This window comes from Triticum aestivum, chromosome 7D, assembly GCF_018294505.1.
Source record: "Triticum aestivum cultivar Chinese Spring chromosome 7D, IWGSC CS RefSeq v2.1, whole genome shotgun sequence".
In the NCBI taxonomy this organism is placed as follows: Eukaryota; Viridiplantae; Streptophyta; class Magnoliopsida; order Poales; family Poaceae; genus Triticum; species Triticum aestivum.
This window is the reverse complement of record NC_057814.1, coordinates 44222542-44244277: the sequence shown is the minus strand read 5'-3', so window position 1 is coordinate 44244277 and position 21736 is coordinate 44222542. Positions and strand designations below refer to the sequence as shown.

Below are 21736 nucleotides of genomic sequence, written 5' to 3'. Positions count from 1 at the left end.
TCATCTTTTACGTTAATTAATCAGTAAATTAAGACGAGTGAGTACTCTGTTAGCACGTGGATATATAGGCCTCCATTCGCAAGAGCACTAGCGGAAGTCTTTAGATCGTGTGTAATTCAAAAAAGTACTATAGCAACAAGAACAAATGCAAGATTGTTTGATTGCACCATAAGCAAAACATAAAACAGTTGTAAAACCGTGGAAGGGAATTTCCCTCTTTTCTTCTTTAATATATGATACGCACACTTGTGCGTATTCGAGAAAAAAGATGAAAGCCTCTATTTGTCAGGTACTTGAAAAAATGACTGCCTCAGTCACCTTTTTATATGGACCGTCAAGTCTAAATCCAAACGCCAAAAATAGAGCGTGCATTGTTCAGTCCCCCCACCCCGCCCCCTCTCTTTTTTTTTCCTCACGAACCCAGGATGAACTAGAAAAAGTGACTGGCACGAATAAATTTTCCAGACACCTGAGATATAGCAAAGCCAAAAACAGTTTCCCAGAGGTTTGGAGTTACTGAAAAATTCCTGTAAGGGTTATTGCAAAGAAGTCCTCGACAGATTGATCAAACAAACCTCATTCATGTAACTATTCAAATGCTAGAATCACCCAAAATAGCTGAAAATCATTTTGAATCAGTGGGACCCGTAATAATCCATTATATCCAAATTTACCTCGGTTGCTAGTTAAAGAAAGCTCTAGGTTGAGTTTGCACCAAACCTTTTCTCCTTTAAAAATTACTGTACTACAAGCTGATCGATACTGCAGAGCTTCGCATCCCCACTGACACGATAACTGGGGTTAAACGTAGGGCCCAACTAATGCGTGAAGATCGACAGGCCGCTATTTAACAAATACTGCCACAGCCCACTACCGCCCAGCCAAGTTGGTTCTGGTTCAGGTCCAGTTGATGAGGATTTTTCCCGGGACGATGTATGTGGTCAGCACTGGTCGATCAGGAGGAGCAGAGCGCCGGCCTCCCATCATCACATGCGTTTGCTCGTGTCCAGCATTTGTTCAGCAGGGCTGCATGGGCGCTCAACCTAGTGGCAGCATAATGTCGCCACTTATCGCAAATGGAAGCGGCAAAGTATGGACGCAGTAATGTCAACTCAAGCTGCAGCATGCGTGAACTATGGCCCGATCCTCTGCATTTTATTCTATGACAAGAGCTGGCTGCAGGCCCATTAGTCCAGCTTTCTGCACTAATTGACCACCTAACCGGAGCTGGATCATATCCTTGTGCACACGTCACACGCATGGGTAACTAACCTTGCGTTCGTTTAAGCTTGAGAGCAAACAATGGCGCGAGCATACGAGCGACCACCAATCATGCAACGTTTGCGAACCAACCTGTGATTGGATGGTTAGGAGGACAATGATATCCCAGCTGCTCGCATTTTTCTGAATTTATTTTAGGATTTTCGGCGATGTGGAACAAAATTTCAAGATGATATGCCGACTCAGTCTCTCGAAAGTGCTTATAGGATAGGATGTGCGTTCATAGAGATGCGTGTATGCGCATAACGTTGCGTACAGTACGTACAGATGCGTGTATGCGTGTGTGCGTTGTGTATGGTCGTCCGGGTCATGCCCAAATCAGGACCAGCAAAGCAGGGTTCGAGAGAAGCAGATTCGGACCTACTGACCTACACGTACCAGCATAGCAGGGCTCGAACAAGAGATGGTACTCCATCAGCTGTAGCCTGTACCGGCAGTACACCACACAAGAAACACGAAGAGTCGTGCACGTACACACTGTACACTGTACAGACACACGAGCGCATGCAGGCACACACCTAACAAACTTATTCGAACGTCCTTCCGGTCTCCCGAGGGACGCTGGCGTCGACGACGATACATGCCATGCAATGCATGCGTGCACTGCACAGAGAGAGAGAGAGAGCGCGCGCTCCGTCGACTCGCTTTCAGCGTAAATGAATGCTGGCTAGATTGGATTCGATATGGATGTTGAGATGGATTACCAGCTGCATGCATGCATTGCATGGACAGACGCAAGGAAGAGCACAGAGTTCGGCCAGACACCGGCCAGACAAAGCAGGGGCCAGACAAAGCAGGCACGAATGGCTTGAAGGTTAGGCTGTCACCGGTACGTACCGCGAGTTGTCTGCGGCGGACAGCGAGCGCGGCGCCGCCGTCGCCGTCGTCGCCAAAGGCGGTCCGGGACGACGGCGACCCGCGGCTAGCACCATGGAATCGACTGAACGTGCATCGTGCATCGTGTCATGCTGTCATGGACCGGTCAAATCGATCAAAGAGAAGCGGCCGGTAGAATTTCAGAGTCGGAGCGACCGAGCCTGCCTGCATGCATATGCATGCAGAGTGAGCACGTCCGTCGCGCGACCGATGGTGGCCGCGGCCCTTGAGGCGGGTGAGTGTGACGGCGGCCGGCCGGTCGTATCGCGCAGTGCCGCGGGGCGGGCGATGGACGGCGACGTCTGAGCTTCCACATGGCGAGCCGGCCGGTGGTTCGGAGCGATGTGGTCTCGATCGGCGACGTTGACGGGCCGCCGGGGGAATCCGTCGACGGAAATCATTGCGTTGCGTGTGTGGGGAGGCAGACAGCGGCCGAGCGGCAAGTTGCGGGTGCCTGTCCTGTCCCAACCAACGACTCCGATCCCCCCGTGTGCATGCCCGTTGCCGTTGCAGCCCATCGCAAGTACACAAGTGTACGTACGTCCTCGATCGCCAGCTCCTGCCATCTTCTATCTATTATGATGCACACTTAATTATCATACGTCCCCATTAATTATTAATCAACTGCACGCATGAAAGAGAGAGCGGATCAAGGTCCCTAAACAATGCAGGCTTAATCATGGTGACCGGCTAATCATGAGGGTCTATGCCCAATGTGGTTTTACATCTTCAACTCAAGAACCAAGATCGACCTGGCCGGCGCAATTCGGAGAGAATCCACTGGATTGCGCTTGAGGAATTAGTTTTGCCGTAGATGAATCTGAGGGAGGGAGCTAGTGTGAACTGTGAAGTGGCTGGTACGTAGGTGCGTGCACGGGCGGAGCTCCAGTTCCGCCAGCTGCGTCGGATGATCCATATATATTCGTGAAAGGGAAGGGCCTATGATTGAGGAAATGGAGGGGGGACAGGGAGAGATCCTGCGAAGGCTCCTCCTCCTCGATCCCCTGGTCCTTGCCAACAGCCTGTAATATAAGAGCTAGCTAGCTGGACCATCTCCACTAGATCGACCGGCCGGACGATCAAGTTGTGTGTGGTAGCTGAGATAACACAGGAGCATGCATGCACGCATGCATTCAAGGGTTCGTTCGACAGTCCCACGGGAGCGTAGGGCACGCCTATCCGAATCATAGCCCGGTGGTTGGCGCCTGTATGTGTATGTGGATTGATCAAGCATCGCCATAAGTCTATCCCTGCTGGCTGATGCGGTCTGTGATATTGTCACTGTTGATTAAGGGCATCTTCAAGGCAAATACCTCAAACGGATGGCCCCATTTGTCCGCAAACACGACCAGACATGTCCACGGACAACCGGGCGAACGCCGGGCATAGCCCTCAGTTTCTCCTCAAAATGCAGCATCTTCAATATAATCGATGTTCAACATGACATTTACTCCCTCTGTAAAGTAGTGATATAAACAATCTTATATTTCTTTAAAGAGGGAATAGTAAACTAAAACTAATCGATCATCACCACGGCTTGAGCCCTAGAAAGACACCTCCTCCTCGAACACATCGAAGGGGGCTGGTGCGGTACGGCTTCCTCTGCGGCGTAGAAGCGGGTGTGGTAGCGGTTCTCCCTTGCCTCTTTTGCAAGGGCGTTGTGATGCGGAATTGAATACATGCCATACCTTTTTATTTAAGACAAGCACATCCACACCTATCAAATGTAATCGCAACCGTCTTGATTCAATCTCAGCCCGGGGCCTAGCCCAGCACCAACCCAGCAGGCGAATATGTTTTTTTATAGGGAATATGTGAGAGATGCCCTGAGCGCAAATGCTATAAGCGGGACAGGTGGATCTAACGTTAATATTGTTGAGGAAATCATTAACTGGTAGCTGCTCGGCTGGCTAGCGAGTAGGGGATTAATAGGCTAATCGGCAAGTTAATCGGCTATTTAATCAATTAATTGGACTATTTATTGGTTTATCGGCTACTCGCTGACCCTACGAGTAGAGATTAATTGCCAAGTTAACTTGTTAATCGGATGAATTCTTGAGCAGGGATTCATAGTTTTGAAGCTGGTTTTGGGAAGCTTCCTCCGTTTTTCCTGTGTTTTTATTGGTTTTTCATTCTATGTGTTTGTGTTTCCTGTGTGTTTTTTATACTTCCATTTCTTTTCCTTTTCCTTTTTTTAAAACACACATTGAACATTTTCTAGGTACACATTGAATATTTTTGTGAATACATGTTAAACCTTTTTTAAATACATGTCTGATTTTTAAAAATACATGGTGAGCGTTTTCAAATACACGGTGAACATGATTTATATGTTATGATTTTTTCCAACTTTTACATACAATCATTTAGATTTCATTAACATTTTTTATAATTGTAATGAACGACTTTTCAGATGCAAATATTTTTCAATGCAGAGCACATATTTCGAGGTACAAATACTTTTTGTAAAATGTTATGAACAATTTTACAATGAACACCTTTTAACCACACTATAACCTTTTTTAAATGCATGATAAACAGTTGTTAATACACGGAGAACATTTTTTTAGCAAACTTTGAACATTTATTAATGCATGCTAAACGATTTTAATATGCTGTGAATATTTTCCAACTACAATATAAACACTTCATAAATACAGATGAACATTTTTTAAATGCACAATGAATCTCTCCTACTAAAAAAGAACATAAGTTCTATCGCCCACCTTGTCCTAAGTAAGTTCCCCCTCCCCCTCTCCATTTTTGTTTCCCCCCCTCCTATCTCTATTTTCTTCTTCATCGATTTCTTTGAAAACCGCCTTAACTGTCCAACCTTTTATTGACTTATCGAATAAAATTATTTTTTTCTTTCGTAAGCCAATATGTTCTTAGTAAATAAAACCCTAGAAATCCTTTAGGTAGGTAAATCAAACTAATATGGCAGGTAAAAGACGGGATACAATAATGGAAGTTTTATACCCGCTGCAATACACTTTTTAATACATGATGAACAATCTTCAAATACACAATCATTTTTAATAAATGTGCAAAAAACTTTTAAAAAATACATGATTCTTTAAGAAAATTCTTTGGTGCATTTTTAAATTACATTAATTTATGGACTCCACTACAAATCTGACGTCAGATTTTCTGGCATGGAGAATCGAACATTTTTCATGGCAAATTATGTTCTCCGAGGATGGAAATTTTAGTTGACGAGCATGGCAAATCCACCCCAATTCGCTTTTTTGTCAGAAAATTGTTGTGCTTGCAAATTAAAGTACCATAAAAACCTCGAATTTGCCATGCCTTAAAATCTGACATCATATTTTTAGCGTTTCCATATTGAAAAAGTGCTCATTTGTCTCTAATATATGTTATTGTATTTCATTTCAAAGAGTGGAGAAAAAAGAAACGGAACAACAAAGTGAAAAGTGAAGGCCGTCGCTTGAACGAACGCCCCTCATATGGGCCTAGACGAACGGGCCTCCTTCGGTGCTCTTAGGCCTCTGACCCCGCAGGCCCTGCTTCAGCACCGCCAGGCCCTGGGCCGCGAAATGCCCTCGATCCGGACGGACTGGCGGCTCGGCCCCTCTCGCCGATTGCTCTGCTGCGCCCCCGCGACGGCTGGCTCCCCGGCCGGCTGCCGCACCGCCACCGCCAGGGCTTAGGACGCGGCCGCCCTCCAGCCCGCCCGCACCCCCCACCCGCCACAGACTGGCGTCCCACCCTCCACCCCCCAACCCATCTGCTCGCCGCATCTGGCATTTCGCGCGGCGGCGTCACCCCCAGCCGCCGTTCTGCCATCGCCGCGCCGCCGTCCTGCTCAACACAGCGCACGCACTGCGCTTCGCACACAGGCAGCACGTTGGCGCCACTGCACCGCACCGTGGCAGCCCGTTGCACCCCCAATTCCTTCCGCGGAAGGATATAAAGGTACTACTATATCTCTACTTTTTATATGTATTAACAGTGTAGTTTTTAGTATCTTCTTTCATGCCAAGTTATGTCTTTATTGCAGTCCATAGTCTGTCTTTTGACTAAAGGTTTACTAGTCACTCAACAAGATCTAGTCAACTACTCCCTCCGTCGTACTCCCTCCGTCCCAAATTACTCGTCGCTGAAATGGATGTATCTAGAACTAAAATACATCTAGATACATCCATACGTGCGACAAGTAATTCGGAACGGAGGGAGTATAATATAAGAGCATTTTTGACACCAGTGTAGTGTCAAAAACGTTCTCATATTATAGGACGGAGGGAGTAGTGAGCATAACTGCATACTCTCAGTCTCTTACTTAGACTGTTTGAGCTTTTACTCGAAATACCGAAATAAGGACCCGTAAATTTGTGAAGAATTTGTTGCAGTGCTTTTATTGTTATCACTTATTGACATCTAGTGGTTCAGCAGTTATAATGGCTTTGTGAGACCTGGTATTGAGCATTTCTGTTCCCTCTACCTTATTGCAATGAAACTACTTTGTATTGTTAAACATGCTCAAGGGCAAGCTAGTGCTAGTTGATTGTTGAAAGGACGCATCTTCTGTGCTGATAATCCCATATATTACTTCTATTTATATATATTTTTTGCAATGAATTACTTCTATTTATATAATCGGCAATCGGCATAACTATTTGATGTACTGCATAGAAGGACATAAAGCCTCTCCCTTCCTTTTTCTGGTGTTCAAACCTGTGCGGCAAGATGGTTGTTTGCTTACTGTTTTATCTGTTATAGTGACTAAACATCAATGTATATGCTACTTTCTGCTTGCCCTAGGTTCTCATGAAGATCTTCACCTTGTTAGCTGCATATAAGAATATTGTTTTTGTTTTTATAGATTTAGGAAAAGAGTCTGGTATATTACTTTTATTTCCAATTATTAGAAGGGACGGCATTATACTAGTTTTATATGTGCTGGAAGGAGGATTGCTTTATTTCGACAATCCTATTATTCTCCCTTTTCTATGAGACTCCTGCTGTGTTTGTAGTAAGGCAGAAGTGTCAAAATTAACTGTGCAATGTTTTTGTTAAGTCTTTGTTTGATTCTTCCCAAAAAGGTCTTTTTTGATTAACACAATCGGGAAAATATGTACAAGAGAATTCATATTTGATCACGTGGTTTAGATAGTACCTGCAGTTGGGAACGGTTATGTCATAAATACATACCCCCTCTGTAGCAAAATGTAAGACTTCTTTTAGCAATTGTACATGAAACAAAAAATGTCCTGTATTTTGTTACAGAGGTACTAGTATATTTCACCGCTTACCTTTTGAACTAAAGGTGCATTGAACATAAACAAAAAAAAATCAAGTTGCCATCAATTGATCATCCTACTTGTCTCTAGCTTGCCACTACAGTGCGGAGGTGCTAGGCTCGATCCAAGGGCGTATGTTCCACAACATCATCAAGCAGAGTGGTCGACCACCTGCATTAGCACAAGCGGCGTTGCTCCATCGACGCCACCACACCGCCCCATGGCGTGGGGAGTTCTCGGCCTCAACTCATGGACGGCCCCGCAACAACATCAAGATCAATGTACAACCCCCTGGCATCCGTCTCCCTCGGCGCTACTTCAGCACTCCGGCCCCATCGAGATCTGTTAGTTACTTTTGGTTTTTGTGCAAGGTCACGGCAGCAGCAGCTTTCATCAACATCATGTGGTCGTTTGTCTACCACACCTATCTCGTTCAGATTCCGTACATCAGCCGCACCCCCATCTTTCAGCTTGAGACTGTGCCCTATACCAACCGGATTCATTTTGTCATTCGCTCCCCCCTAGACGACCGCGAGTATGCGGAGTCTTGTTTTGCTTTTGTCAGGAAGAATCACTCCTCCAAGTTCCTTAGCCCGCTCCACCCCGACAGTGTCCGTGTCAATCTTATCACAGCGCAACTTCTCCGTGCTGTTCAGCGTGGCCTTGACATCAAGAACCGTGATGTGGCCTTGATTCATGAATCCTCTTGCAAAGATGTGAGCTTGGATGCCAGGCATGCAATTGAGAGCAAGAAACAAGGCAAGTTATGCAAATCACAATCACAAACAGCGCACCTTGATGGGTTAGCCTGGGAGGTGATTGTTGTTAAAAATGATAGGCATGTTGGTGCAATGTCGTGGCCCCATGGCAAGATTATAGTGTTCACTGGATTGCTCATCCATTTGAAGACTGATGCTGAAATTGCTACTGCTCTTTCGCATGATGTTGGTCTACTGGATTAATAGGTTCATGTGTGCTTTCAGGTCTTTTTTCAGTGTGTTCAAGCTGACGTTGTTGCCTCTTTCTGTAGATTGCACACGTGGTTGCCAGGCACTCATCAGAGTCAATCGTCTACAAGAAGTGGTTTCCTTTCCCCCTCATGGTGCACTTCCTAAGAAGGTATATTCACTTGTCAATGTCACATTTTTCCTGGTGATTTCCATAGGCAGATCTAGTGGGGGTACCCTCGGTGCGATGGCAACCCCAAAGAAAATTTAATTAACGTAGTACACATTCAGTGATATTCATAAAAAAAATCATGTTAAATTTGAAACCTTCAAAACAATTGATCCAAATCTGATTTCTATAGCCATTAACACAAATGCCCAAGCGTAACTAGGCAAAACCAGTCATCCAAATATAATTCTGCATTCGATGCATTCAAGGATTTATATTGTTAGAAAATGAGTTGCGGGCTATATCCCCCCCCCCCCCCCCCCCCCCCCCCTATTCATTTACAAACTGTTTAAATTCCAACAGAGATGGCTTTCTAAGGCAAGTTGCGATTAACTGAGTAAGTTGTATCTTTTTGGCCATCTTCATTCGAACATGAGCCACTGGTCTTGTCTAGATGGAACTTGCTGGTTAGCCAAACTCTTTGTTATGCTACGGTGAAGTTCAACGCATCCCCTTCATGAGAGTCGTTTCTGAGTTAACTTACTTGGTCTACAGTTCTCTGCCTTGTTTTGCATTATCGAACGTATGGGAATATTTCATGTTAGAAGCGTTTCTGACGATGTTATCTATCTAGGATGGAGATAGAGGCAGATCACATTGGAATGCTGCTAATGGCTGCTGCTGGTTTCGATCCACACATAGCTCCTATGGTACTTGAGAAGCAAGGGAATGATATTTATCATCCTTCAGGGAAGAAAAGAGCACAGCTTTTATCTAGAGCAAAGGTCATGGATGAGGCGCTGGAATTATATAGAGAAGTTATGCCAGCCAAGGCACCAGAGGTTTAAATTCAGTTGGTCGGCCTGCAATATTTAAAAGTAAGAAGTCTTCCTATGTGTGTTTCAGGCTGTCTTAGGCTTCTAAATGCTAACCAAAAACACTATCAATGGAAATCAAGTATTATCCATCCTTCAATAGCTACAAGGTAACAAAGTTTTCCATTGCTAGTGCCAGAAATATAACAAATGGACAATATAAGCAAATAATCAATTGGAATTAGCATGAGAACAGGCGCCAAGTACAGGGCAACCACATAGATTTGCATGAAGCAGAACCACAATTAGTGAGTCAGGCAAATCTGTAGATCTTTTGCTACCGATGCTGGATTACACTTTGGTTTGGAAAACTAGTGCGAGAGTAACCAGGAACTAGCAGGAGCAGCCATGCCTACATGTTGGGATGTCCCTCAATCCATAAAAATGTAAGGCAAATCATTTTGTACTGTTGGGATGACAATATTGCTTACCTAGTAATACATGCCATGGGACGGCATACAAGCATAGTGGAAAACAAGGTAACTATGGTATTGTGTTGTCATACAAAATTTATTCAGAAACACATCCTTCCTTGTTCTGTTTCAGTTCTGCAGTTTGTCCTTGTTTTGATGCGTTAATCCTTCGGGCTTCAAGAAAACACTAAAAGTTTGAAGAAGAGACTAGAGTTTTTTTTGCCTCTCGAATTACTTCTAGCCAATGCTGTAGATTCCTATTGTGTTCTTAGGCACTCCTCAGAAACCGGGAGTTTGGGGCAGAGATTTCCTCTTGTTCGAATCATTTTCCTGACCAAATGTAGGGCTCACTTCTGCAGATTCATCCTGTTGCAGCTGGCTCAGTGGGTGAAGATTGCGGCGAACAAGCATGAAGAACCTTTGCCCTTTGCCCTCTGTGAGATGCCTCCGATGGCAAGAGCAATCAAATCCTGTAGCGAAAAAGGCATTGCAAGTCTGCTTAGTTCAATGTGCTGTTGAGAAGTGAAATTGGTTGTTGAGCCCACAAAATATTCATCTCTGTGCCTGCATTCGGTTATTGTGTTAATTTGGTGGACTGGTGTTTTACTTCTAAGTTCACGGATTTAGTATCGATTTCAGATGTCGACAAGCCGGGTTTTTTTTTTTTTTTGCCAACACCGATGTTTGCTGCGGAGATATGTGCAGTGAACATGTGGCTTCAAACTTGGTTGAGACGGAAAAAAAAACAAGGGCCTAACACGTGTATAGTGCTACACGTTAGCAAACACTGTTAATCTATAGCTTGTTTGAACCGAGAATGCATATAGAACATCCGAACCGGTGCTTACCTGCAACGCATGCATTACTCATTACTAGTTCATCATGTCCAAGGCAAAGAAATTCAGGCTGATCCTGCACATTCCAGGGTACATAATAGTGCGATGACGGTAGATTTGTTGTTCATTCACGGTAACTTGTGTTGAGAACTTATCACTTGTAGGACCCAAATGTCGAGGCCATTGCCTTACCACCTCCGTGCGCCTCCCTTTATAAACAAAGGCACAAACGGCCGATACGATACATAGTGGTGAGGAAACCCTCAAACAATCTTTTTACATTTCATTAACATTTTCTAAAATCGTCATGAACAACTTTTCACGTGCAAATGTTTTTTCATATATCATGAACATTTTTTCACGAAATTTTATGTACACATTTTTATATTTCATTAACATTTTCTCAAATTGTCATGAAATTTTTTTCACGTGCAAACATTTTTTTAAATGGTATGAACATATATTTTGAATGGTACAAATATTTTTTAAATGCCATGAACGCTTTTTAATGTGCGATGAATATTTTTAACTACACTATAAACATTTTTAAAATGCATGATAAACATTAAAAAGTACACTATGAATATTTCTTAATGCATGATAAATATTTCCTAATATTATGTGAACAGTGTTCAACTATACTATAATTTTGTTTTTAAATACAGCCCAAATTATTTTTGAATGCACCATGATTTTTTGAAAAAAAACATAACATTTTTTATGCACAATGAATAATTCTGAAATACACAATATTTTTTACGAATGTGTGAAGCGCTTTAAAAAATACTTGTCACATTTTAAATTAAATATTTTAATTAAAAAAGTTATCATGTGTCTCTAATATATATTCTACTCCCTCGGTCCCATAATGTAAGGCATTTTTTGACACCACACTAGTGTAAAAAAACAGCTTACATTATGGAATGGACTAGTAGTATATATCCTTTTTGAGGTGTGTAAGAAAAGTCAAAGAAAAAAAGAAAGGAAAACCGTTGCCTGAACGTCCCTCCTATTGGCCTGGGCCGTGTGCTGGTGCGACTAGCGAGAAATAGTAGCGCCCGGCCCTTGGCTGCGAAATGCCCTGGATCCGTTCTGGCGGCTCGATCCAGGTCCTGCGCACGCACGGCGATCTCGCCAACTGCTCTCCCCTGCGCCCCGTGCGGCCCGAAGACGACTGGCGGCTCCCCCGCCGGTTGCCGCACCGCCGCCGCCAGGGCTCCCGCACGCCCCCTTGCCCCTCAGCACCACCGCCGCCGCAGCCCTCCCATCCGCCCCACTGCTCTGCTCCGCATCCGCGCCAGCCGCCGGGGAACGCCAAATCGCGGAGATGAACAAGGCCGCCGCTTTCCGCCTCCTGCAGCGCTCGCTGTTCCGTGGGGAAATCTCGTCTCAGCCCACCGCGCTTGCCGCACCGCCGCCCCTGCTACATCGGCGCCACTACACCTTCCCATGGCGTGCGGAGGAGGCGCCGGGCACGACCCAACGCCGTCTGTTCCACGGCACCATCAAGCAGAGTGGTCGGCCGCCTGCATTGGCGCAGGCGGCGCTGCTCCATCGACGCCACCACACAACCCCATGGCGCGGGGAGGTCTCGGCCCCACCCCAGGGACGCCTGCCCCGCAACAGCATCAAGCACTACTTCAGCGCTTCGGCCCGGTGGGTGAGCTACATTTGGTGGCTGTGCAAGGTCGCCGCAGCGGCAGCTTGCGTCAACGTGATGTATTCAGTTGTCTACCACACCTATCTAGTCCGCGTTCCATACACAAGTGACACCCCCTATTTTCGCCTTGAGACCGTGCCGTATACCAATCGGACGCATTATGTCATTCGCTCTCCCCTAGACGACCGCGAGTACGGCGAGTCGTGCTTTTCTATGTTCAAGAGGAATTACCCATCCACGTTCCTCAGCCCGCTCCACCCAGACAGTGTCCGTGTCAATCTTATCACGGCGCAACTTCTCCCCGCCGTTCAACGCGGCCTTGACATCAAGAAGAGGCACGCAATTGAGAGCAAGAAACAGGGCAGGTCATGCGGGTCGCAGCAGCCACAGGTAACGCACCTTGATGGGCTCGACTGGGAGGTGTTTGTTATGAAAAACGACGGGCATGCCGGTGCAGTGTCGTGGTCCAATGGCAAGATTTCGGTGTTCACTGGATTGCTCAATCGTTTGGAGACGGATGCTGAAATTGCTGCTATTCTTGCACATGAGGTAGGTCTCCTCGATCAATGGATTCATGTGTGCTTTCGGGCCTTTTTTCGGTGTATTTAAGCTGGCATTGTTGCCTCCTTTCTGTAGATTGCGCACCTGGTTGCCAGGCACTGGTCGGAGGCAATCATCTACAAGAAGTGGTGTCCTTATCCCCTCAAGGTGTACTTCGTAAGAAGGTATATTCAATTATGTATTTCAGATTGTCGATGGTGATTCCCATAGGCAGATTTAGTGTGGGGTACCCTGGGTGCTGTGGCATCCCCAAAGAAAATTTAATTGACAAAGTAGTTCATATGCAGTGATAGTCCTTGAAGAAGTTCATGTTAACTTTGAAAACTCCAAAATCATTCATCCAAGTCTATATTATTTACTCTTGCTATCAACACAAATGCCCAAGCCTAACTAGCCAAAACCACTCATACAAATCTAATTCTGCATGTGATGCAATCAAGGATTTATATGATCGGTAAATGAGTTGCTCAGCAGCTCAATATCCCTTCTATTCCTGTATATAAACTGTTTTAAGTACAACAGAGATGTGTTTCTAAGGCAAGTAGCGATCGATTGAGTAAGTTTTAGCTTTTTGGCCATCTACATCCGAGCATAAGCTACTGGTCTTGTCCCAATGGGAACTTGCTGCTTAGCCAAAACTCTATGTTATGCTATGCTCACAGACTATGCTGAAGTTCAACGTATCCCCTTCATGGGAGTCATCTCTGAATTAATTTACTTGGCCTACAGTTCTCTACCCTGTTTTACGTTATCTTTTCTATGTGAATATTTCATGTGAGAAGTGCTCCTATTGATGTTTCCTATGTAGGATGGAGATAGAGGCAGATCGCATGGGAATGCTGATGATGGCTGCTGCTGGTTTCGATCCACGCATAGTCCCTGTGGCTGTTGAGAAGCTAGTAGGGAATGACATATATCATCCTTCGGGGAAGAAAAGAGCACAGCTTTTATCTAGGGCAAAGGTCATGGATGAGGCATTGGAATTATATAGAGAAGTTATGTCGGCCAAGGCACCAGAGGTTAGTTTGTAGGCCTGCAATATTTAAAAGAAAGTTTTCCTGTGTGTTTTTTATGCTGTCTTAGCCCCAGTTCATGTGAGTACAATAGGCCCTGATTCCCAGAGCAGGGGTTTAGTTGCGTCATTGGTGATTTAATAGAAAAAATTATCCATTTATGTTATTACTATCTGCGTGAGAGCAGCTTCTTGATCCATCGTCACCTTTGTATGAGGAAACTACATGATTGGTTATGAACCTTCCACTCTAATTGCTATCTTTGTCATACTAAGATGCTGGTTTTTGCACCTTTATTGGTTAGTTCTACAAGGACTTTGTTGGTTAGTTTGCCTTTGTTGCACCTTTGTTGGTGGGTGTTGAAAATAAATTTCCCTGTGCATCAAGCTATTACGCATGTATGTTGGTATGTGCCTCCTAGACCTGTTATCCTGAGTCCTGAGATCTAATCCTGCGCAAACATCATTTCCATTTGTGTATCATCCTTTCGATATTCTTGCCCTACAAGTATGTTGTAAGTTGATCTTTGTTTCACATTTCATTAGGCTTCTGAATGCTAGCCAAACACTATCAATGGAAAATTGAGTATTATCCATCCTTCAATTGCTACAAGATAACAATTTATTCCATTGCTAGTGCCAGAACTATGATCAAATGGACAATATAAGCACAAGAATTTGACTAATCACTATAAGGGCAAATAATCAATTGGAATAGGTATGAGAACAGACATAGATTTGCATGAAGCAACACTCACAACTAGGGACTCAGGCAAATCTGTAGATGTTTTGTTACCGATGCTGGACTACACTTCATATAGGGTTTGGAAAACTATCGCGCAAGTGACCAGGAACTAGCAGGAATAGTCATGCCTCATGTTGGGATGTCCGCAAAAAATGTATGGCAAATCATTTTGTACTGTTGGGATGACATAATTGCTTATCTAGTAGCCATAGTTTTAAATAGCGCGCTATCTCGGTGCTATAGCGTTTCGAGCGACATCACGCCAAGCCGCTTAGCGCCATTTAGCGTGCTAACGCTTCGGCTGCTATTTGCCATAGCCCGCTATTTAAAACTTTGCTAGTAGCACATTCCATGGGCGGGCATGCAAAATTGTCTTTGTTTATTCATTGTGTTGTCATACAAAATTTATTGTGTTGTCATGCAAAATACAAGCACAGTGGAAAACAAAGTAAGAACCATCAGTATATCATTGTGTTGTGATGCAAAATTTATTCAGAAACACATCCTTCCTTGTTCTGTTTCAGCTCTGCAAATTGTCTTTGTTTTGATGTGTTAATCCTTAAGGCTTCAAGAAAACACTAAAAGTTTGGAAGAGACTAGAGTTTTTTTCCTCTTGAATTTTCTGACCAAATGTACTGCTTGCTTCTGCAGATTCATTCTGCTACAGGTGCATAGCTCAGTGGGGTCAAGATTGTGTGTGGCGAGCAAGCATGAAGAACGTTTGTCCTCTGTGAGATGCCTCCAATAGTCAATTGCAATAGCAGCTGGATTGTCCAGAACTATTTTACACACATTTGGTTTGCCCGGTTCCAACTTTTTACCGTCTTGCAACTCAAGGTGCGAGAGAACACGTGCCCTTCCATGTTTTATCCCGTTAAATCCTGTAGCGAGAAAGGCATTGCAAGTCTACTTGGTTTAATGTGCTGCTGAGAAGTGAAATTGGTCGTTGAGCCCAACCACACACAAAATATCCATCTCTGTACCTGCATTCGGCAGTTGCATGTTTCACCATTCAGTATTCTGGTTACAAACTAGAACCTGTTCAAGCATGAACGAGCATTGGTCTCGCTCTTATTATGGCGCAGACATCTTGTAGATGCGCACAAGTTGACAGCACGTATTGTGTTAATTTGGTGGACTGTTGTTTACTTCTCTGTTCACGGTTTTAGAATCGATTTCAGATGTCGACAAGCCTTTTTATTTTTTTTCTTGTACCATTATGCTGGTAAATTTTGTTGTGTTGAGAATATATTTTCCATAGGACAAAAATTTTCGGCGATGGCTACTAGCCTACTACTCCCTCCGGTCCTAAATATAAGACTTTGTAGAGATCCCAATATGGACTAGACACGAAGCAATATAAGACTTTGTAGAGATTCCAATATGGACTATATACGGAGCAAAATGAGTGAATCTACACTCTAAATCCGTGTGTAATCCATATTGATGATATCTCTAAAGGTCTTATATTTAGAAACGGAGGGAGCATCTATCAAGCGAGTGGAAATCCTGTTGGTGGTGTAGGTTCTCAAGAGTTGGGAGGGACCAGTGAGGCTGATTTTAACCCGAAGCTGATGACATTTATGATCCCTGGTCTATGTTCCTGCTTCTACAAGGTTGCACCCATGGTTGATGATGCTCTAATGGTAGAGCAACTAGCTTTTTTTTAGCACAATCGGTAGAGCAAGTAGCTGGAAAATTAAATAGGGAGAGCTGTGTTGAGGTCCATCGTGCAAGAAATAATCATGGTGAGATGGTTTGCAACCTACCGAACATGTTATTTTGGGCCGTGTTTTGCCTTTTCGGATCTTTTGGCTGCCTCGTGGTCAATGAAAGATGAACGTTACTATTAGATGGGATCATTGAAATTTTGTATGGTTTCTTTTCAGCATTGCCCAGGGGAGGCCAACATGGTGGCGCACAACATTGCAAGACACACTAATTCGAATACGCTAATAAACATTGCAAGACACCGTATGGCATTCCCCTAAAAGAAACTTGTTAGACTTGTTCACCGCCAGATGTTTTAATATGTATCCACTTCAACTAACGGTCAGACTAGCGTCTCTTCATTTAACTGTTATAAATGATTTTGGAAATGAACACTTACTGGTACGACACAAAGCAAGGCACGTTCCATTATGTTAGTAAAATGGATTTTGCACCACTGTGCTATGCTTCTACTGGAACATAAAAGAAAATGTGCAGTACATCATGCTCCCGTTGATTTCAAAATGCACAAAGGCGGTACAATCCATAGATTGCGCTTTATGCACACTGCCCAGCACTAAACATCAATTGCGAGCTTAAGACGTCACATTCTGTTAGCGAGTTGTTGTCAGGTTTCGGCATCTTCCTTACAGCAGCTACCATTCCATTAGCCGTGCCCAAACTGTTGACCAGGACCTGGACATAAAACATTGTGAAGCTCGTCATCAATTCAAACCCTTTCAAACCCTTCAGCGAACGATTTACAAATGTGGTCACTGCTAATCCGAAAAAAAAAGGAGTAAACTTTACAGACCAGAGATGACTCTGGATTGCTGGGGCATTCCCTCTATCATACTTAGCTGCCTTCTCAGCTTAGCGATGTGAGCCTGCACCTGGAGGAACAAAAAGGTAACGATTCAAATCACAGCATGCTGTTTTCCACGACTAACTGTTCTATGCAAATTCTATCAGGTTTGTATGTGAACCATTATATGCAACACCACGTAACTAAACAAGCAAAATGAAATAAAAGCCACAGGAAACACCATGTGGTTTCAAGGTCCCAAATAATTCCTAGTGTGACATCTCTATGAAAGTGACACCAAGAGCAAAATGTTTCCAGTTATACGGCAAGGATATGCATATCAGAACGAATGAATAATTCCACTACTAGACACTGGGTTTGCTGGCACACAGCTTATCCTAAAACAGATTCGCTGACCGAAATTCATATGAGGAAACTCTCAACAAAAGGGAAAAATTATAAGTCTCTACAGCAGTGAACCTTACAAGTGGGACTATGTCGCATGGGGAAATAATGCCTTCTACCGGCATTGCCAGCTATAATATACACCTAATAAGGACAGATACTACTAGCTCTGATTCTCACCTGTTGACGAGCAGCAGCCAGTTTTAATAGTTCATCTGCTTCAGAGAAGTTCGAGAACCACTGGCTCAAAGAATGATCCTTCGTGTCAAAACGCTTCTTATCATGTGACATAAGTTCCATAGGGCCTAGATGATTTAAATATTAAGATGCTACTTTATCATTTTCCACTAAGAAAATAGGAAGTACAAGCCAGCAAGCCACATACCTGGAGAAGACAATGTCATACCAGGAGGTAGCCTGGGCACAGTAGCAGCAGGATGATTTTGCACTCGCAGGAAGAAGGCCTCAGTGGGCTCAGGGAAGACAACTTCATCATATGTTTCCACTACAACAGGTTTTTTTGTTGATTGAGGTCCGGCATCCTCTTCCGGATACAGCTTAAGTTGATGAAACCTGCACCAACTCTATCACCTAAGTATTCGCTCCCAAAAAAAAAACTGTTCAAAAAAGGACTTCAACACTTACAAGTCCAGACGCTTCTCACAGACATCACTGTGAAAATAAAGGGTTATTGCAATCTCAAACTCTCCCCATCCAGATTCGGACAACTCAAAAGGCGGTTGCTCTACAACTCTTGTTGGATTAGTGAAACTTGGGTGAAGCTGAAACACTACACGCTTAACTATGACACTCAAATCCTCATTTGTTGCAGAACGGATGTACACAGTCCATTTGTGAGAGTTGTACCTAGAAGGGAAAAATATTTTTTCTTCAGACAATTTTCGCTACAGGTAAGAACATAAAAATATGGCACTGTATTTACAGTTTGAAGTTGTAAAATTTTGATTCAAGAAATTAACAAAAATAAGTTTCTGTGAAGCAAATGCTTACTCGCTTGCTTTTTTGCCAAGCCAAAATGAAATGGTTCCATAGACAATTGGAAAACTGATCTCCACATCCTTGAGCTTCTTATTCTGTTCAAGGGATTTTTGCAACGGTTAATCAGAAAATCATTATAGATTACATATCAATAATGTCTAATCATCAAAATAACGATGGATGAAATGTGCAACATCCAATCCTATTGTGTGATTAATCAAACATCATACTTGAGTCTCAACAAAACCGGAAGGTGCACTTTAACGAATGCTTAGTTCTTGCCCTGCTTTTCAAGCATAGGAACCAGGTGATATTTTATATTGGGCCACCATACTTTAGGATAATCTGCCGTTGTTCTATGCAAGGAGGTGGTAGCATTATCATGACACGAGAATTCTTTACCAAACACAAGTTACTTGCTCAGTGACATGCCTAACAATTCTAGAGCTTTTCGAAGTGATTTTGGTAACAGTTAATCAGAAAGTAATTAGAACTTGAAGGACAACAAGGTCTAGCATCTAACTATGAAAACCACAACAGATGAAATCTGCCATAATTGTATCCTATCGTGTGATTCATCAAACATCATACTAACTATGAAAACCCCAACAGATGAAATCTGCCATAATTGTATCCTATCGTGTGATTCATCAAACATCATACAGGAGCCTTTACATAACTGTAAGATGTGCCCCGATAAATGCTTAGTTCTTGACACGCTCTTCATGCCTAGGAAGCAGGTAACCTTTATATTGGAGGCTAAGATGTTGTTCTACGCAAAGACATACTAGCAACTAGCATGACAAGAAGGATCCTCTGCCAAACACAAGGCATTCACTTTGTTACACGCCCAAATATTCTGACCCATTCTCTCAACCCTCATCAACTTAGTCATGGGAATGAGCAGAGCAAACCAACAAGACAGTCAGGTTAAGAAAACGGCAGGCACAGTTCTCAAACACATTATCAGATTACACAGCCTGTAACTTAGTGTTAAGAAAACAGCAGTTAAATAGAACTTTGTGTTGGATCCCGTTCTGACCGTTTCCCAACTGCAGCAGTAAACATTCTAGCATCATTCATTTTGTGATTTATTACTGACGGATGCCTAATGTCTTTGGATCAAGTAGGCCTGCACACTCTAGTCAAATCTGCCTCTCATAAGTCATAGTACTCATCAACTCAATTACAAGCACGGAGCAGAACAGATGAAACGTTCCAAATGAAAGTCCACTTGCACACATTTGCCGTCACTCCATTTTTCAACTGCAACAATGAGCATTCTAGCAGCTATTCATTTTTCAGAACACCACTTACGAATGATGCCGCATAATTCGTCTGCCCCGGGTTAGCCTAGCTACATACTGGCACAGACACGCAGACTACGGCCGTCAAAACCCTAGCTCCCCCCAACCCCCAATGCGGGGCAAGCACGCCGTACAGAAGCTACTGCATATCGAATACACGAAGCGGGTGAGGGATGGGAACCTTCTTGTCGGGGTCCTCGGGGGCGCGCGCCGGCTTGGAGCGGAGCGCCTTCTGCGCGGCGGTCAGCGCGGGCTCCGCCACCGCGGCGGCCGCAGGAGGCGAGTCCGACAGGATAATGGGAGCGGAAGCGGGAGCGGGAGTAGGCGCTGCCGTGGCCGTGGCCGCCGCGGGGGGCGGCGGCGAGGACGGCGGCTGCTCCATCGGCGGCGAGGGTTTGGGGATGGTGGTCGGGTCGGGTCGGGTGGGTCAGTTCGCCGCGGCGGTGGGGAGGGAGACGACGGGAAGGTGGTTTGGTTTGGTTTGGTTCGGATCGGTCGGTCGGTCGGTCTGGTCGGGTTGGGTTAGGCACGTTGGATGTTCTGGAGAAAAAGTAAACCTTTAGGGTCGTATACGTGGCGTGTTGGGCTGCGGAATGGCGCGGTACACATAGTTCGCACGGGCCCGGTCCATAGAGTGAGCCCATGGGTTGCCTCGCCTGGGCTTTGGTGGATCATTAATAGCCTGTAGGCCCAGTAAACATTAGCTCTGTCTCTGAAAAAAGAGGGCAGTTGCTCAAACAAATACATGAAAAAATAGGGCAGACAAATGCACTGACATGCCGATCCGGCCGGCTGGCCACCAGCTGCTGCGCCCCGACATGCCACGCCCCGCGCGACGTGCGTCCGTGCACCCGACCCACCCCATGGACCTGACCCGAGGACGTACTGCACGATTGAGATTTGAGAAGCCGGGCATAGTATATCCCAGAACGCCACCCGTTTGTTTCAAAAAAGAACGCCACCCGTCGCCGTCGCCATGCTCCATCGGTCGCCGAGCGAGATGTCGACGAGACGGGATCAGAATCAGATACTGAGAGGCCAATGTGATGTTGGTGCAGAGAGACTTCTTCTCGTTTTTTTCCTCTTGAATCCTTGATATACACGAGTATGAGCTTCCGGATCTTGCATGGGAAGGACCTTTTCCCGGATCCGCCCGACAGTGTGCGTGCGTGTGCCCAAGCAAGCGTTGCTCATCATTCCTGGCAAACGCATCGATCGGTCGATCGCTCGCTCTTTCTGGCTGGATGGATTGCCATCTCGATCCCATGGGCCAGGGCACGTGGTGGATCCTTCCCGATCAAATCGATCGATCGATGATCTCCCCAAGGAGACCGTACGTGTCCATTGGGCAATGCTCTCCTTCCACTGCAAACTGTTGTGTCCAACACCGAATTCAGACTTGCAGGCTACGGATCCGTGGAGTCGATCCAGATACAACATGCCAGATCGGGCTAACTGAAATCACGCATGGACGAGCAACGGACCCGCAGGAAGGATCCAAGGAGAAAAGGAATAATCTGCCGCTGGCTGCTGGCTGCTTGCTGCTGGATACAGTATATAAGTTGAGACAGACAGCGACCGATGGCTGCTCTGGCACAGTGTTAAACTAATGGAGACCTGCACATAAGACCACTTAACAAAGAAGAAGGCAATGGAATCATTAAACAAGCGCGACGATTTTTCTTTGCTTCCTTGGACAGTTAGTCTCTGAATTTCATGCAGGCCACGAAGACATCCCTTGACCTGACAGCAGCCAGCCAGCCAACATGATCAGCATGCTCGCCGATGCCAATGGAGGAAGACGTGCCTCGTCCGATTGTTCTTACACCAAAAAACGAAGAGAAAAATATGCACGTACGAGACAGTTGTTGCAT

General features: G+C 44.8%; 3 protein-coding genes across 6 annotated transcripts; 2 read left to right on the top strand and 1 right to left on the bottom strand.

Moving 5' to 3' along the window:
* The first annotated feature begins 5766 nt into the window (after positions 1 to 5766).
* On the top strand, positions 5767 to 10453 carry LOC123169759 (mitochondrial metalloendopeptidase OMA1). Of its 4 annotated transcripts, XR_006484938.1 has the most exons (5): positions 5767 to 6093; positions 7509 to 7762; positions 8449 to 8537; positions 9169 to 9412; positions 10182 to 10453. XR_006484938.1 is itself a non-coding variant. In XM_044587627.1 (4 exons), exons 1-3 carry the CDS (start codon positions 7820 to 7822, stop codon positions 9380 to 9382), a joined length of 846 nt encoding a protein of 281 aa, XP_044443562.1. In that variant the 5' UTR covers positions 7769 to 7819; the 3' UTR covers positions 9383 to 9412; positions 10198 to 10453. The 4 variants fall into 4 exon arrangements, 3 of the variants coding, with proteins under 3 accessions (XP_044443562.1, XP_044443561.1, XP_044443564.1); XM_044587627.1 differs by lacking the exons at positions 5767 to 6093; positions 7509 to 7762 and adding an exon at positions 7769 to 8362 and having other exon boundaries at positions 10198 to 10453; XM_044587626.1 differs by lacking the exons at positions 5767 to 6093; positions 7509 to 7762 and adding an exon at positions 7769 to 8362.
* A 1276-nt stretch (positions 10454 to 11729) lies between these two features.
* LOC123165775 (mitochondrial metalloendopeptidase OMA1) lies at positions 11730 to 15595 on the top strand. Its single transcript, XM_044583506.1, has 4 exons — positions 11730 to 12867; positions 12955 to 13043; positions 13688 to 13898; positions 15288 to 15595. The coding sequence occupies exons 1-4, from the start codon at positions 11986 to 11988 to the stop codon at positions 15309 to 15311; spliced, it is 1206 nt and encodes a 401-aa protein (XP_044439441.1). The 5' UTR covers positions 11730 to 11985; the 3' UTR covers positions 15312 to 15595.
* A 1105-nt stretch (positions 15596 to 16700) lies between these two features.
* LOC123168893 (transcription initiation factor TFIID subunit 14b) lies at positions 16701 to 20347 on the bottom strand. Its single transcript, XM_044586753.1, has 7 exons — positions 20044 to 20347; positions 18568 to 18650; positions 18202 to 18423; positions 17942 to 18129; positions 17737 to 17861; positions 17161 to 17239; positions 16701 to 17042 (listed from the first exon to the last, which is right to left on the bottom strand). Exons 1-7 carry the CDS (start codon positions 20242 to 20244, stop codon positions 17014 to 17016), a joined length of 927 nt encoding a protein of 308 aa, XP_044442688.1. The 5' UTR covers positions 20245 to 20347; the 3' UTR covers positions 16701 to 17013.
* Positions 20348 to 21736: the final 1389 nt, after the last annotated feature.

Excerpts from the sequence above, each read along its gene's own strand:
- LOC123165775 (XM_044583506.1), top strand. The coding sequence starts at position 11,986 with ATGAACAAGGCCGCCGCTTTCCGCCTCCTGCAGCGCTCGCTGTTCCGT. Across the intron at positions 12,868-12,954 it reads CTGCTATTCTTGCACATGAG|ATTGCGCACCTGGTTGCCAG; the intron begins GTAGGTCTCCTC and ends TCCTTTCTGTAG. Across the intron at positions 13,044-13,687 it reads AAGGTGTACTTCGTAAGAAG|GATGGAGATAGAGGCAGATC; the intron begins GTATATTCAATT and ends TTTCCTATGTAG.
- LOC123168893 (XM_044586753.1), bottom strand. The coding sequence starts at position 20,244 with ATGGAGCAGCCGCCGTCCTCGCCGCCGCCCCCCGCGGCGGCCACGGCC. Across the intron at positions 18,130-18,201 it reads TGTGAGAAGCGTCTGGACTT|GTTTCATCAACTTAAGCTGT; the intron begins GTAAGTGTTGAA and ends GAGTTGGTGCAG. Across the intron at positions 17,862-17,941 it reads TATGACATTGTCTTCTCCAG|GCCCTATGGAACTTATGTCA; the intron begins GTATGTGGCTTG and ends TAAATCATCTAG.
- LOC123169759 (XM_044587627.1), top strand. The coding sequence starts at position 7,820 with ATGTGGTCGTTTGTCTACCACACCTATCTCGTTCAGATTCCGTACATC. Across the intron at positions 8,363-8,448 it reads CTACTGCTCTTTCGCATGAT|ATTGCACACGTGGTTGCCAG; the intron begins GTTGGTCTACTG and ends CTCTTTCTGTAG. Across the intron at positions 8,538-9,168 it reads ATGGTGCACTTCCTAAGAAG|GATGGAGATAGAGGCAGATC; the intron begins GTATATTCACTT and ends TTATCTATCTAG.